Here is a 16,221-nt window from a genome sequence, read left to right as displayed (position 1 = left end):
CATTCAGCCACCTCTGCCTACCTCTTTAGCTCAGACCTTTCAATGGTTTCCCTCGGGCTGACACTGGTCCAAATAGATGTTGTTTACACTTCTAAAGTTAATGTTCATGCATGATGAGCATACAGGTCATGATCCAATGCACACTGAATTCAATGGGCATCTTTACTTTGACTTCTGTTGGTGCTTGGCCAGGCCCTGGATGGATATTAAATCTTAGCAATGATAGCTAAATCCATACAAAAATGTGAGTTAGTCATGGTCCTGATTCAGGAAAGCTCTTGGAATTTGCACCTATTTAAGCATCTTTTTAAGTCCCATTGACTTAAATTAGACTTCAAATGCGCTCAAAGGTAAGCGCTTGCTTGTGTGCCTTGCTGAGTAGGAGTGGGTTTGCTTGCATGTTTCTACTTTGCTGAGTTCAGGCCTGACCCTATGCCAATCCAGAGCAAAGAGAGAGAAGATAGAATGTGATGACATCAGAGTGTGTGCGTGGAATCCAGTGACCTCAAGGAGGCAGTTTGGAATGGAACAGGGGGTTGAAATCTTTTAACTTGGTCATGGAGCATGTGAGATTGCTGAAGACAGTGCAAACAGAGCTGTGGTTTTGTCCGGCACAGTCTCTCTCTGTGTCTAGTATAATTCTCACGTGGTAAGAGATTTTATTGAGTATGGTTCAATTTAGTCTTCCTGTTTCTCTTTCACCCTTTTGCTGTGGATTAGTACAAGGAGGGTAGTGATGCGTTTGAATGTTCTGGGCCTTTCTTTGTCCTCATTTATTTTTCTGATTTGTTTTAAGAGAATGATTCTGTTTTCAAGATAAACCTAGATCACAATGCAATCTGAACTTCCTGTGAAGTATTCGGGGCTATCATACTTCTGGGTTAGGTCCATTTCTATTTTAATTTGTTTTTATTAAGCTATAACCTGCTCCAAGCACTTTCATTGCATTATAAATATAATTATAATCTATTTTTCTCAATTTATGCAATATGAACATATGTTACTACAATATAAAATCTATTTAATATAAATTCCAGGAGTTAGGAATTTAAATCCTACTTGATAAAGTGAAAAGTCAACACAACGTAACTTACTGACCTAAATAGCATACATAATGATCAGAGCTGGTCAACATATTTCTAATGATTTTTTTTAACCAACAAATGGCCTTTTCCCCTCTAAATCTAATATTTTTGTATGAAAAATTTTAGACATTAGAATGGTCACTGGTGTTTCAAATCCCTCAAAATGAAAACATCTTCAAAATTTTGAAATATGTTTCAGTTTTTAATTTTTTCTGATGCTTTAATAAATTATGTAAATTGCCTGAATTTTCCTGTAAGTTCACACCACTGAAGAAACAGTAGCAATACCAAATTAATGTGGCTCTTCAGACATATGCAGTGTATGACTACATGATCAGAAAACATTCATAATGGATAATGCTGGGAAATTATGCTAAGAATTTCAGGAAAAAAATTTGACGTGCTGAATGAAACAGACTAAGTGTTATAGAACACCGTTTGTAAATTCTGTCCTCTAATGCATTGCTCATTTCTGCAGCTTGTTTGTATTCACAGGGAGAAATGGTAAAAAGAGACACAAGGAACCTGATTAATTATTATGTATTGAAAAGTGTGTGTATTGAAAAGGGTGGGAGAGGGGAGGGATGCAGTGAGAGATGGATGGCATGTGAGCTGCAAATGGAACAAAAAGGTGCAAATAGACAATGAAGTAAGCAGAAATGTTTCAGAAATGAGTTCTTCTGAAAGGGAAACAGAAGCAATAAGAAAAATCTGAGGTCCCAGTGCTTAAGGGAGCGTGGGCCGAATGTAACATTTTTAACGCCCATGCAAGTGTAGCACTAGAATTAGTGGAGACACGTACTTTGTTGTCCCCATTCAGCCCTGCCCATGCAATTCAATTGTGACACACAGAGCCACTTCTCACACATGTACCTTGGCAATTCAGTAAGAGTTCCCCCCCGTGAATGACTTGAAAGACCAGGCAGCATCTGAGGAATAGAGTTTACAAGCTGCTGAGAGAATTTCTGGGAGTCGAAGTGTTGCTCACTGGGTATATACTCTGCCTCTGTACCGAGACGCTTCCACATCAGAGGAATGTGCTTAGATCTTAGTAATGTGAAGTGAACAAAACTCTGTGCCTTGCACTGATATAAGTACAGCTAGGGAGGAGGAAAGGTGGACGTGGCTAGGACAGGACCCCAACAAAAGGGTGCCGGGACAGGTTGGTGTTTAAGTGCAATCAAGTGATGTGTATAGTGGCATTTCTTAGGATTTTTCAGTTGCTCCTGCTGCCAGGATGAGCAGAGGCTCGCACTGGTGCGATTAACAGCTGAGAGCAAGGGTAAGCAGAGGAGCCGCTTTCCAAATGTTCCCAAGAACATTATCTTTCGCCGGCAGACATTCAGTGCCTCATGATGAATACCTGGGACAACGTTCTTGCCAGCCAGAAACACCTCTGTTTGTTGGATCATGAATAATTGGATCATGTTTAGGAGTGGTATTAGTGTCTCGGTACCTCCTTCTCAGCATCCTTCTGTGTGGGATGATCCTGTGCCAAGTGCAATTTTGCTGTTTTCCAAGGGAAGTAAAGCCCGGACCACTGTTAGCAAAAGCACGTCTTCCTTTCCTGATGATTCGTGAATGAGTTGAGTGGGGCATGTGAATTCAGGATTAAGATAGAGGGAGGCTACTAAAAGTGTTTTGAAGATGTGCGCACATCTAAATATTGCTCTAGAGCGGGTGACAAAACATAACTATTTGGATATTTGTCATGGCCAGCATCTGTCTTCTGTTTATAGAGTAATTTGCATATGAAAATCCAGGCAGGGAACTGTACATTTTAAAATAGGAGTTATGCTGTTGGCTCTTGCTAACTTAAGTTAGTCTCTTAGACAGTGAGATCATTGGACTTGGATCATTCAAATCACACATGTGGCTCGGCTCGGGAAAAACCACAGTAAATTGCATACTTTGTAAGTGGTGACCTAAGATGCATTTTGTCTTGTCAGGAGTCACTACCAGAGTCTTTGTGCATTACTTGGCTGGGCTTCCCTGGTGCTAGCCGCCTATCTTGATGGACAGAAGAGTGGTCTAGGGGCTACAGCACTCAGGAGACATAGGTTTGATTCCTGGCTCAGTCACCTACTTTCTGTGTGATGTTGGGCAAGTCTCATATTCTGCTCTGGGCCTCAGTTCCCCATCTGTCAAATGGGGATAGTATTTCACAACTTCACTGGGCTGCTGTGAGGATACCATCCATTAACTAGGCACTCAGATACTGCAGTGATGAAGGCCGTATATGTACATACATAATATTTCTTGATTCATAAAATAGTTTACCTCGTGAATCTATATCGCAATGCCTCTGCACTCCAGTCCTTTCTTCTGTTTTTGCTAGTTCTCCTGGGGCTGAGTGTAGCACATAATTCTGTAATCCCTTTAGGTTCATACTATGCTGCTGGCAACTGAAGTCGTTTTATAATACTTTACCACTACTCAGCTAGTATAGGACAAATCTCTTACTAATTCCCCTCACATTTAGCAATAGATCAACATGCATCTTCACAATGGCTGTTTTCATTCTCTTTGTAGACTAACTCATTTTATTCTGTATTTTCTAGTACTCCATGATGCTCAAACCAGGGCCGGCTCCAGACCCCAGCGCGCCAAGTGCGTGCTTGGGGCGGCATGCCACGGGGGGCGCTCTGCCTGTCGCCGGGAGGGCGGCAGGCGGCTCCGGTGGACCTCCCGCAGGCATGCCTGTGGAGGGTCCGCTGGTCCCGCGGCTCCGGCGGACCTCCCACAGGCGTGCCTGCGGATGCTCCACTGGAGCCGCGGGACCAGCGGACCCTCTGCAGGCACGTCTGCAGGAGGTCCACTGGAGCCACGGGACTGGCGACCGGCTGAGCGCCCCCCGTGGCGTGCCGCCGTGCTTGGGGCGGCGAAATTGCTAGAGCCGCCCCTGGCTCAAACAGTCCCTGTTTTGTTAAAGGGAGGATCAATTTCAGTGTTAGGGCTATATCCTCAGCTAGAAGTAAATTGGCATAGCTATTTACACCGGGTGAGGGACTGACTCTTAGTTCTTTGTCGTTATTCAGAGATGACACAGACATCACATAATCACTGTATTATCTGTTTCAGTCACTGGTATCTCTGTAATTCAGCTGGGTTCTGTCAGTTCTTTGTTTATTCAAGGACAGTTTGAAATCTTTCCTTTTTCCATCTATTTGGTCTGTAAGGAGGATGACATTGACCCCTGTGCAGAATGGCAGCATGCAGTCTGTGCACCACTAAAACCTTCAAGCCAGCACCTGAGAGAGATCTATGTGGCATGGGCATTCTACAGGCATGAATTTAACCCTACAAAAGTATGTCCTGTTGGGTCAATGATTCAGGGTTAATTTCACCCCATACAGAAGGCCAGTACTAGGCCAATGTACCAGCTGAGTCCCACATAAGCCCTATTTTGAGGCCATATTTGGTGCTTAGACCTTGTAATGACTCCTTCATACAGGGGTGAATTGCATCCTATGGGCTTGATTTTTCTGTCTGGCTTCAACCTCCTTTTCTTTTTTTCTGCCCACAAGTTTGAGGTCATTTAGATGTCTGAGCATTTGATTAGGGCCTGCACATGAGGTAGTCAAGCAACTAAAGTATGTCGACTGCCCCTGCAATACTGTGGGCCAGCAAACTGCAGTAACAAATAGGGAGCAAACTGTGTTTAAAAATTCTGACCCTATATGTTTGCCTAAAATATTTGTACTGATTTGCCAATAATATGGTTTAACTGGTATACAAATTAACATGTAACTGGTTGCAGTAGTTCAAGTGTATGTAACTAACAGCCTTTCCAATAAAATGTGCCTTTTACACAACTTTTTTATTCTGTTAATCTAAGAGGTAAAAGAGCTACCCTGAACAGATGTGGCTTCTACATTGATTTGAGATTACCAGATTATCTGTTAGATTACCATAATTGTGTAGAAGACAGTTACTTATTGGAGTTGCTACTAGCTTCACAATTGCCCTGTAACTATTACAGAAGCAGCACTTAATATTCATTTGTAAATCCAGAGAGGTTTAAATCTGATTCAACATTACTATGTACTTCGGAATTGAAAAGTTGTCAATGGAGACTAAAGATATTAATGTCCATGTTGTAGTTTTACTTGTATACCAAAGCCTATTGAACAGTAAACTGAAAATGTGTATATACAGCAATAGGAAAATGTTCACAAAGGTTTTGCCTTGAGAGTGTATTGCCTGGTTGTTAAAGATGGGGATTGCAAATCAGGACTCTTCCTGTTGTTTTGCTGTGTGACCCAGAACAAATCAATTAACTTTTGTACCTCTGTCTCCCCATTTGGCTGTAATAAAACCACCCAACAGAGTCCCTTATAAAAAAATGGTAGTGTTCTCCATTAATGGTTGGAAGTACTACAATGACGTTAAGACGTTGGGACCCAGTCTAGTTTCAGTCAGCTGCAAAAAACCACATTAACTTTAGGGCCTGATTGCGCACCCCTTATTCATGCTGAATAGCGTCTCACTCTGTGATTAGTTTCATTGATTTCAGTGGGGCTACTTTCAGAGTAAAGAGATACTCAAGGTAAGCGGAGGTGAAGCATAATCGTACCTGATTGTGTGCAGAATCGGCCTCTGGTTTTGGACCATTACAGTAACCTTGTTTTTTAATAGGAGGTACATAATACTGTGCATAAAGGGCTTTGAGATCCTTGCAAAGATACTCTCTGTGTACTGTAACCAGCTGTGAATTTGGCAAATGAGAGTGGTTTCTCTTAAAGAAAAGTATAAGGCTTATTATGGGTACATAGGTTTCTTTTGTTGAAGTCAATCCTTTTATGCAAGGCTTGTTCCGTGGGCATAGGTTAGAGAGCTAGACAGTTTTTGTATATATTGCTAAGTGGCTGCTTTCAACAAATGTTAACTCCCCTTAGGGAGGGGCAAAGGCAAAACATTATACATCCCGAGTAGCCCAGCTAGTCGTCGTCATCAGCTTTATTTCATACAGGCAATTTGGGAAGTTACACCTGGGAGTGAGGTTACCATTCTTCATAAAAAGGGCAGATATACCCATTGACATTCATTTGTTAGATAGACTATTCTGAAAGCTATCATTTTATTTATTATCTAAGGTAGATGATACAATGTCTGGAAGATACATAGAGTTTGTCATGACTTTTTCTCTAGCAATTGGTTGATGTATAACCAAGTGCCTCCTGGTATGGAAGGCTACACTTTAGAAACAAAAGGGCCCATCCTGCTCCAATCATAGAATCATAGAACATTAAGGTTGGAAGAGACCTCAGGAGGTCATCTAGTCCAACCCCCTGCTCAAAGCAGGACCAACCCCAACTAAATCATCCCAGCCAAGGCTTTGTCAAACCGGGCCTTAAAAACCTCTAAGCATGGAGATTCTACCATCTCCCTAGGTAACCCATTCCAGTGCTTCACAATCCTCCTGGTGAAATAGTTTTTCCTAATATCCAAACTAGACCACCCACACAGCAACTTGAGATCATTGCTCCTTGTTCTGTCATCTACCACCACAGAGAACAGCCAAGCTCCATCCTCTTTGGAATCCCCCTTCAGGTAGTTGAAGGCTGCTATCAAATCCCCCTTCACTCTTCTCTTCTGCAGACTAAATAAGTCCAGTTCCCTCAGCCTCTCCTCATAAGTCATGTGCTCCAGCCCCCTAATCTTTTTTGTTGCCCTCCACAGGACTCTCTTCAATTTGTCCACATCCTTTCTGTAGTGGGGGACCCAAAACTGGACGCAGTACTCCAGATGTGACCTCACCGGTGCTGAATAGAGGGGAATAATCACTTCCCTCGATCTGCTGGCAATGCTTCTACTGATGCAGCCCAATATGCAGTTATCCTTCTTGGCAACAAGGGCACACTGTTGACTTATATCCAGCTTCTTGTCCACTGTAATCCCCAGGTCCTTTTCTGCAGAACTGCTGCTTAGCCAGTCGGTCTCCAGTCTATACCAGTGCATGGGATTCTTCCATTCTAAGTACAAGACTCTGCACTTCTCCTTGTTGAATTTCATCGGATTTCTTTTGGCCCAATCCTCCATTTTGTCTAGGTCACTCTGGACTCTATCCCTACCTTCCAGTTTATCTACTTCTCCCCCCAGCTTAGTGTCATCCGTGAACTTGCTGACGGTGCAATCCATCCCATCTTCCAGATCATTAATAAAGATGTTGAACTGGGGCACTTTGCTTGATACCAGTTGCCAACTAGTCATCGAGCCACTGATCACTATCCGTTGAGCCTGACAATCTAGCCAGCTTTCTATCCACCTTATAGTCCATTAATCCAATCCAAACTTCTTTAACTTGCTGGTAAGAATACTGCAGGAGACCATATCAAAAGCTTTGCTAAAGTCAAGATATATCACATCCACCGCTTTCCCCATATCCACAAAGTCAATTATCTCATCATAGAAGGCAATCAGGTTGGTCAGGCATGAATTTCCCATGATGAATCCATGTTGACTGTTCCTGATCATCTTTCTCTTTTCCAATTGCTTCAAAATGGATTCCTTGAGGACCTGCTCCATGATTTTTCCGGGGAGAGAGGTGAGGCTGATAGGTCTGTATTTCCCCGGATTCTCCTTTTAAAAGGATTCTCTTTTTTAAAGATGGGCACCATATTTGCCTTTTTCCAATCATCCATAACCTCCCCCCGATTGCTATGAGTTTTCAAAGATAATGGCCAATGGCTCTGCAATCACATCAGCCAACTCCCTCAGCTCCCTTGTATCTGGCCCCATGGACTTGTGCATGTCCAGTTTTTCTAAATAGTTCCATGAGAAAGGGTTTACAGGATCAGGCCCAAAAAGTGTGGTAGGATTAAAAGTGATTCTTCTTTGTGACATTACCTTCACAGAACTCCAGCACAGGAGTGTCATGGCTAGCCATCTGTTTTGAAGCAGGAGTTGACAGGTATTAATCCAAATGTTCTATAGACCATGGGAGAAATTCTGCCTCCACTTTCATCGGTGACAATCTTGTGACTTCAACCTAAGTGTATTAGTAGCTTTTTATGGTCTCTCTGTTCCTTTCTATCAGCCTGCTGGAGCTGTCGCAGAGCTATCCTCCCCTTTTCTTTGCTGTGTTAGTTGTCCATAAAGAATTGTGAATAGTATTAAAAGTTAAGCAAGGAATAGGCTCACAAGTCTTTGGTTAATTTTGTTGGGTTTTTTGTTGTTGTTGCATGTTTTGCTGTTATTGGTCACCTTGGGCCTTACCCAAAATGACTGATCCATCTAAATAATGGAGATTCCCACTCAATATGGGTATAAGTGTCTTGCCCGAACAATAATGAGGCATACAATCAGCACTTTTTCATGCCTATAGTAGATGTTAGGGTTTGGTTCAAGTTGTTCACGAAAGGTGAATTTTGGTCTTAGGCTGAATTGGTTTATTTATCTGTAGTTTGAAGATAAAGGATTTGAATGGTGACAGTCAATCTGTATCCAAATCTAGAAAAGGTGTTTTGTTATGTGAGAATGGCAGAATACTGGCTGCCTGTGAACTCTGGTAACCCCATTGACAGTGGATGTCACTCGAGAGAGAGATCTGTTACAATGGGTTGGCAGTGAAGGAGGGAGTTCTGGATAGTGTCCACTGAGATTGCTCAGTACAGTAAGGAGTTATCATTTTGTGAGAAAAGTACATACTCCCAACACCCTGGCTGTCTAGTCAGTGCATCAGACCTTACTCTGCTTCTACAGAAGGAGAATGATTTTTCCATAGCAATAAACGTGGCCCTAAATCATATATTAAGTATGGGGGTTCATTGTTTATGCTGCTACCTTGCCTGTATTCTGCCCCCCTTCCGCCCCCATGCTCATTTCCTCCCTCTCCAACATAATTTATAAGCAGTCTGCAAGATCGAACCCTCTGTTTTGGTTTGCATGGATCTTGCAGGTTACATTGGTGGATTGGTGCAAGGTGCTCTGTTTTCCACTCAACATGCTTCTTACATTGTATTAAACTTGATACTAGGTGTACTGTCAACACAGCTTTTGTTCTTTATATACAGTAGAATCAATGTTAGAGATGTCTTAAGAGCAGGGCATAATATATGCTCAATGTAGTAGTGGAATATAAGCTGTTAAATTTCCCTTTTCCCTCCATAAAATCAATGTCTGAGTAAATAATTGAACATATAAGAAGCTTCATTCCTGTATTTCTTAACATTTGATTTTAAGTAAATCAGATGAGATCTTGAAGGTCACTTATTGGCTGACTTTGGAATATGAATGGCTCATTAGTAGAAATAGAGTTTGAGTGAAATTTTTTAAATTTCAAAATTCTGACAAACGTGAAAAAAATGTTCATGAACTTGCTTTTCCTGTTTTTTGACCAGCTGGTTTAAAAAATTGAATTATAACATTTTGATGAAAATCAGGAAAATATTGAACAATTTTTTGCAGTTCCTCCACTCCCTGTTTTTATGACCAGGTTTGGTCAATGTCACACACATTGCAGATGTTGGCAAATAGCTGATGAAATTAACATAGATGCTGATAAGACTGTTCCTTAGAGAATTTAATGTTAGTCAGATGTCCTTTTCTCGATAGCAGATCAATTTTATTACAGTTGCTGACATACAGATGTGCCTAGCTAGTCTTCTTTAATTAAATATTCCAAGAAGACCCACTTAATTTAGCACTATCACTTTTAGCTATAAGGAAACCTTCTATAGGCTAGTTCTCCTTAGTATAAATAAGTTGATTTAATAAAAAGAAACAAAAAATAATTATCCTATCCTTTAACAAATTTTGTTAAAGGATAGTTAAGAAAAATGTATCTCTTAATTATTTGCCACATATTTTAGAAGACCATCATATCAATTTTAAGGGGGATCACCCTTGCTAGGAATCTATCATTGTCTCCTGGGAAGTCTACATTAAAGTATTTATTTATGGAATATATCTAGTATCAGGAAAAAATAAGCATTAGGAAAGCCACACTAATTATGGTGACTCCACAGATTCTGGAGTTAGTTATTCAGTTATGGGTCAATATAACGTAATTAGTTAGTCAGTTATGGGTCAATATAACGCTGATATCATCCTATGCTTCTGCATGAAATAAGTTATTTTCCCTCTTCAAAAGCAAAATCTCAGCATTTCAAGCAACTGTGAGCTCCTGGGAATTTCTACTAGGCTCAAACGGTTCAAAAGTTTGCATCTGTTGTTCCTAATTATTCCATAATAATTAGTGGTTCAAATCCCACTTGGGGAAAAGCTTCCCTGTACTTTCAGAGAGTAAGAGAAAACAGAGATCTTGGAGTTTCGGTTCAATGCTTGATCTGATTATACAGTTATACTAGGAAAGATTAGAAGGAGAGATCTGGCTGGCCCCCCAAAACAAAAATGATTAAAACTGATATTTTCCACTTAGTGCAGTTTTAAGAATGAAATGCAAAACAGTTTGAACTGTTTCAAAAGATTTGTATCTGATAAAGTATATATCCAGTTAATAAGCGGTAATTTTGCCTTTTAAATTACCAGCTCCAAAGATGACTAAGAGCAACATAAAACATCTAAATATTAGTATAATTCAAGACTTAATGTCACATAGGAGTATCTCAACTGAAATCAGTTGAGTTTACACCAGTGAGAGAAGAATAAGACCCAGGGAATTCAAATTATTTTATGGATGTTTATGACTAAATGTTCCACTCATAAGGCAGAGAACTGCATCACGTTGATTGTGTCTGCTTCAGTGCAGTTCCTCTGATTGTAGCAGCCCTTGTGGGTTTTCCTAAGGTAAACCAAGGATGCTCCAAAAAGTGTCCTGTGGTATTCAGTAGCTGTTCCCCTTTAAGTTGGTATGGAATCAAAACCTCAATGTGTATTATGAGTCTCTGTGCCACTGGATGCAATGTGTTCTGGATGAGGTGGAAATAATTAACAACTTGAACTGAAAAAATTCTGTGCCTTTTTTATTTTTGCAAGAAGGGTGTGTGTGTATGTGTGTGTGTGTCTGACCAATTTCTGTTTGTATGATTGCATCCTGCCTATCTCAAGCAAATTGGGCCAAATTCTGCATTGTTTTACCTCCTAGTGAAACCCGAATAAGTCCACTGAGGTCATTGTAGTTTTTAATGAAAATAAATGCCCATGTGAAACAAGAATTTCTTTCCAAACCAGGCTTCGCTGGTATTGGGACAACATTCTAGTGCAATTACTCTTGCGTTATACGGTGTGCTTGGTGAAGATGCGATGGTTTTATTTTTCCTGATAGATGCTGGATCAGTAGCATGATAGGAGCTCCCTGTCCTACTCTCTGAGGGTGAAATTAACCAATGGGGCACGGAATGCTCTACCCATGACTTATGCTGTGCGTGAAGGCTGGGCAAGGGTGCTTCTGCAACCTGTAGGCTGTGGAAAGGGACTGAGCGTTGGCCTAACACATGCCATCATTGACAGCCTCAGCGCCCAGCTCCCCTGCCTCTCCTTGTTCCCCCTGCCATTCTTTCCCAGCGTGCAGCTGTTACTTGAGCATTATGTAAATGAAATGGCTTTAACCTTTAGTCCGGAATTCACTTCTATGGAGGGGGCAGCACAGGGGCTATGCCTCATTTAAATTCCACTTAAGCACTCAAAATAGGGCTCATTTACATAAGCTATACATACACTTGACTCTGGTCCTCTGTACAGGGGGAGTTTCTCGTTATACAGCAGCTATGTTGATTGGCTGGAACATATTACATGCCTGTACTCTAAGCCAATCAAACACTTGCCTACCTACAAAAGCACAGCTATTTAGATAGAGTAGTTTTTCTTTTAAAATAAACAAACTCATTTCAAAATCACTGAAAGATCAATTTAAACTTTTCCTAGGACATAAGAATTGGTTGTCCACCGATCTGATTGGCAGTCCCAGATTCCATTTGAGACATTTTTTAAATACTCCATACAAATTTCCAAACATACTTGATTTTCTTGGTACCCGCACAATACCTATGTTTTCACAATGCCTGTTTTCTATGGGACAGCAAAGGCAAAAGGGGCCAATCCTACATGGTGTGACAAGACAGTAGATCTCACTGACTTGTCCTACTGGCCCTTCTGGCATTTGCTTTCACATAAAATAAAAGGGTTGTGAGAATACTAGGCCCAGAATTTGCAAAATATTATAAATGTTCTGTCTTCATCCACTCTCTGAAGTGTGCTGCTCATGTTCAGTAGATTTTGTAACCCTTAAAAATCATCACCCCACTGTCTCCCTCTCTGCACATGTACTGGATCTGGGCTAAATGTGATTGGAAATGGCATGAATGGCTTTGCACAAAAAAAGCCAGTGCTTTGTCTGGAAAGGAAAGAAGAGAGCCGCTATTGGAAGGACAAAATGTTTGACAATAGAGATAATTACTACCAAGAACCTTCAAGGAAATAGAGGAATGAGCCAAAGTTCACTGAAGTTTATATAAAAAAACAAAACAAAACACCTCCCATTGACTGCAGTGGGCTTGGATCAGCCCCTAAATGCAGTGTCAGGAAATGTGGGCCAAGTGGCTCCTTCATTGCAGAGCTAAAAGGTTCTGCTTTAACAAAGAACCTACTAAAAGCGGATCTGTTATTGCCCGGAAAAACTATTTTTAATAGATGCCAATTCTTGATGTTTAACTATTTAATTTTTGCCAACTCTTGTGAGTTTATTGATGGTCCCATGATATTTGATGTTTCTCTGAAATCCCCAGCGCCTGGAGTCATGTGAAGGAAGCCCAACTTGCTTTTTTTTAATGAAAGTTTCTAGCCATGTTGGTTGCAGAGAAAAGCTTGAACACATGATGCAAGTGCTACCTATAGTCTCAGAAGGCAAAGAGGTAAATAAAAATAACCCCTATTTTTTTTAAAAATCTCATCACTTTTAAGACAATCTCCTGCCTCAAAAGTTTTGAAAACTTGGGTTTGGCAATACTGATATTATATAGACTGTGTATATTTTTTCATTACACCTTTAAGTTTGTTGCTGATTCAGTGGGAGTTAGATCAATCCATGGAATGCATATCATTTACATCTTTCCAGCTTTGATTTCTTCACACAAGCATTGTGACGTTTTCTTGCCTCGCAGCTATTTCCTGCCACTGGCTGTTTAGATGGTATAATTGCGGAAGTGTTTATTAAAAAGGACTTTCTCTTTCAGAAGACTCAAAAAATATAAATCTTTACTATTATTGCAGAAAAGTACACTTCCATAATTAACTGTTAAGTGGTGGTGTAAATTAAGTTGCTGAACTAGTAGATAAATGAAACTGTCGCATGTATAATTGCCAGGCAAAGTGGTTACAATTTTAGCCAGTTTCATTGGTTTGCTATTGCAGCGTGATGTCGCTCAAATAATAAATCATCATTTGTATAGGAATGGGTAATCAGCACGTGAGAGAGACGGAACCATTGCAGAGGGGATAAAATGGGATGTTGGTTTTTTTTTTTTTTAAACAGCAATTTTATACACTTAAGCATTGGCGATGTACCAAAGCAAAAACATTGTGAGAAGAGAATCTTTTTAACAAGATGTCGCACTTTGATGGATAATTTGTAGTTATACTCAGGCAAAAGAACCTTAGAAGGAAGGAGATATTCCTGGCTAAATGCTGCTTTCAGATACACTGGTGTAATCATAGAATCATAGAATCTCAGGGTTGGAAGGGACCTCAGGAGGTCATCTAGTCCAACCCCCTGCTCAAAGCAGGACCAAACCCAACTAAATCATCCCAGCCAGGGCTTTGTCAAGCCTGACCTTAAAAACCTCTAAGGAAGGAGATTCCACTACCTCCCTAGGTAACCCATTCCAGTTCTTCACCACCCTACTAGTGAAAAAGTTTTTCCTAATATCCAACCTAAACCTCCCCCTCTGCAACTTGAGACCATTACTCCTTGTTCTGTCATCTTCTACCACTGAGAACAGTCTAGATCCATCTTCTTTGGAACCCCCTTTCAGGTAGTTGAAAGCAGCTATCAAATCCCCCCTCAGTCTTCTCTTCTGCAGACTAAACAATCCCAGTTCCCTCCATAAATTCCTCCATAATCCCAGTTCCCCTTCATAAGTAACTCCATTGATTTGGACTCCTTGATTATATTCCTGTGTCTGCCAGTGCTTCATGATGGGATTTGGAGAAAGTTATTTCACCTTTTTTGTGCTTGGGTTTACCCACTGTAAAATGGGTATAATAATACTCACATACAGTACCTCCCAGGGATATTGTGAAGTTTATTTCATTTTAACGAAGCACGTTGAGAAATTCTCATGGAAAACGTTAAATAAAATGATTAATTTAAGCTATTCAAAATTTTCAAATTTTGGATTAAAAAATGAATTTAAAAGAACATATTTCCTTTCCCCACTCCTTTCCCCTCCCTCCCCCCTGGCCACCTCTGTTCATATGATTTATGTCAAAGATAATTCCTCTTAAACCACAACTAGAATTCTCTCTATCTGTAGAAAGATTATGGCTGAAACAAAATCCAAAGGAGTACAACAAAAATCATCATCTGAGAGTGAGAGGTCACTTAAAGAAAGACTGACTTTAAGAACTAGAAATGTACAGCTTTGAAAAGAAGCCCCACGTGGGAGTATGGTAATTGTCTATGAATGCCTGAGCAGTGCCAGCCCTAATACTGTGAAATGACTTGGGGCCTGTTCCAAAGTGAATGGGAGTCTTTCCATTGTTTTCAATGGGCTTTGCATCAGGGCAATATTTCCTTGGATTCCAGGATAAAAATCCTCAGCGGATTACATCACCTTGTCTGGAAAGTAGATGGCAAAAAATTAAGGATCTTTTTTGGACACTACCTCTTTCAAATGGCCTGAGATGTACAGACATGTTCAAAGCTGGCCAGAGTATCTCTGAGAACAGGTCGATGGCTTCAAATCAAAGTGGATCTGATTTTGTTCATTTAGAGAAGGGGCCCAATTCTGTTGTCATTGATGTCACAAGGAATTTCACCATTGACTTCAACAGGTGCAGGATCGTCTCTTTAGTCTTTGTGTCCTTCATGAATTGGTTATCGGAAGAACATTTTGAAACTAAGCTGGGCTAACAGGGTAGCTTCTTTATATGGCTGATGCTGTTAAAGAGGCACATATTTCTCTTGCAAACCAAGTCGGTAATAAATTGCGGTGAGACTTTTTAATGAAGTAATTTGAGAGTCAAGAGATGATTCACATGTCTTCCAGGATGTCCATAGGGCTGAACTTTGGGATAGAGCTTGTATTGAGGAAGCAAAGGAAATTAGGATCTACTTGGAAGTCAAGGAAGGATGGTCTTGTTGTCAGGCTCCTGCACTGGAGGCAGGAAAACTCAATTCATATCCTGGCTTTGCTACAGTAAGGTGACCTTGGAAAGGTCACCGAATCTCTTTGTGCTTCAGCTCCTCATCTGCAAAATGGGATGATAATACTTCCTTTCTCCCATTCTTTGGTCCTTGTTTCTTTAGACTGCAAGCTCTTTTTTGCAGGGACTGGTGCTTACTGTGTGTCTGTACAGTGCCCAGCACAGGGGGCTTGGTTGGGGCTTCACAGCTGTGAGGAAAAAATAATTATGTTCAGCTGATGCCTATAAAGAATGTTAGGCGAGTTTTCATTTTTGTTATGACCTAATTGTTATTAATGGTTGTTCCCTGTTAAGAGAGAGGGTTGAAGCAGAATGATGATTTCCTCTTCTTCCAGTAAATCAATGAGAGTTATTTATTCAACAGATGAATATTATGGATCTTCCACTTAGAGCTGAAGTGCAAGCAATAGGCTATACACTTTTCTTGCATGTTCTAGACCTCTTTCCATATCTTTAGCATGCCTATTGCTGCGGGGGCATCTGGAATGCTGTCTGCTTTCATTGGCATTTCAGTTGGATGCTTTGATTAGTTAAAACTTCCATTTGGGGAAAAACTAAGATTAGAAATTCAAGCTTTATTAACTGTGCCTACAGCAGAAAGTCATTAGAGTTTTAAATCAGTCTCAGGAGCATGGGAAGTTATAAATCATTCAGGCTCCTTAGAAGGCTGGTTACACTCTTTTGTTTACTATTCTAAAATTCTTTATCAGTTACCATCATGCACTAAATCTAAAATCATTAAAACTATTGTTGACCATAACAAATTCAGATCTGTGTAATGAATTTTTATGTTTTCGTCCTGGAAAAGGTT

General features: G+C 40.5%; 1 protein-coding gene across 1 annotated transcript in view; it reads left to right on the top strand.

The window, feature by feature from the left end:
- Window positions 1-529: 529 nt before the first annotated feature.
- The window catches only part of LOC120374436, a 156,822-nt gene continuing 141,130 nt past the window's right edge, over window positions 530-16,221 (top strand). Inside the window, exon 1 of the mRNA XM_039494139.1 lies at window positions 530-649. Coding sequence (XP_039350073.1) covers window positions 558-649 — 92 coding nt within the window. The 5' untranslated portion in view covers window positions 530-557. The remainder of the gene's footprint in view (window positions 650-16,221) is intronic.

Source organism: Mauremys reevesii, linkage group 11 (genome assembly GCF_016161935.1).
Source record: "Mauremys reevesii isolate NIE-2019 linkage group 11, ASM1616193v1, whole genome shotgun sequence".
In the NCBI taxonomy this organism is placed as follows: domain Eukaryota; kingdom Metazoa; phylum Chordata; order Testudines; family Geoemydidae; genus Mauremys; species Mauremys reevesii.
This window is presented reverse-complemented; position numbering and strand designations above follow the sequence as displayed.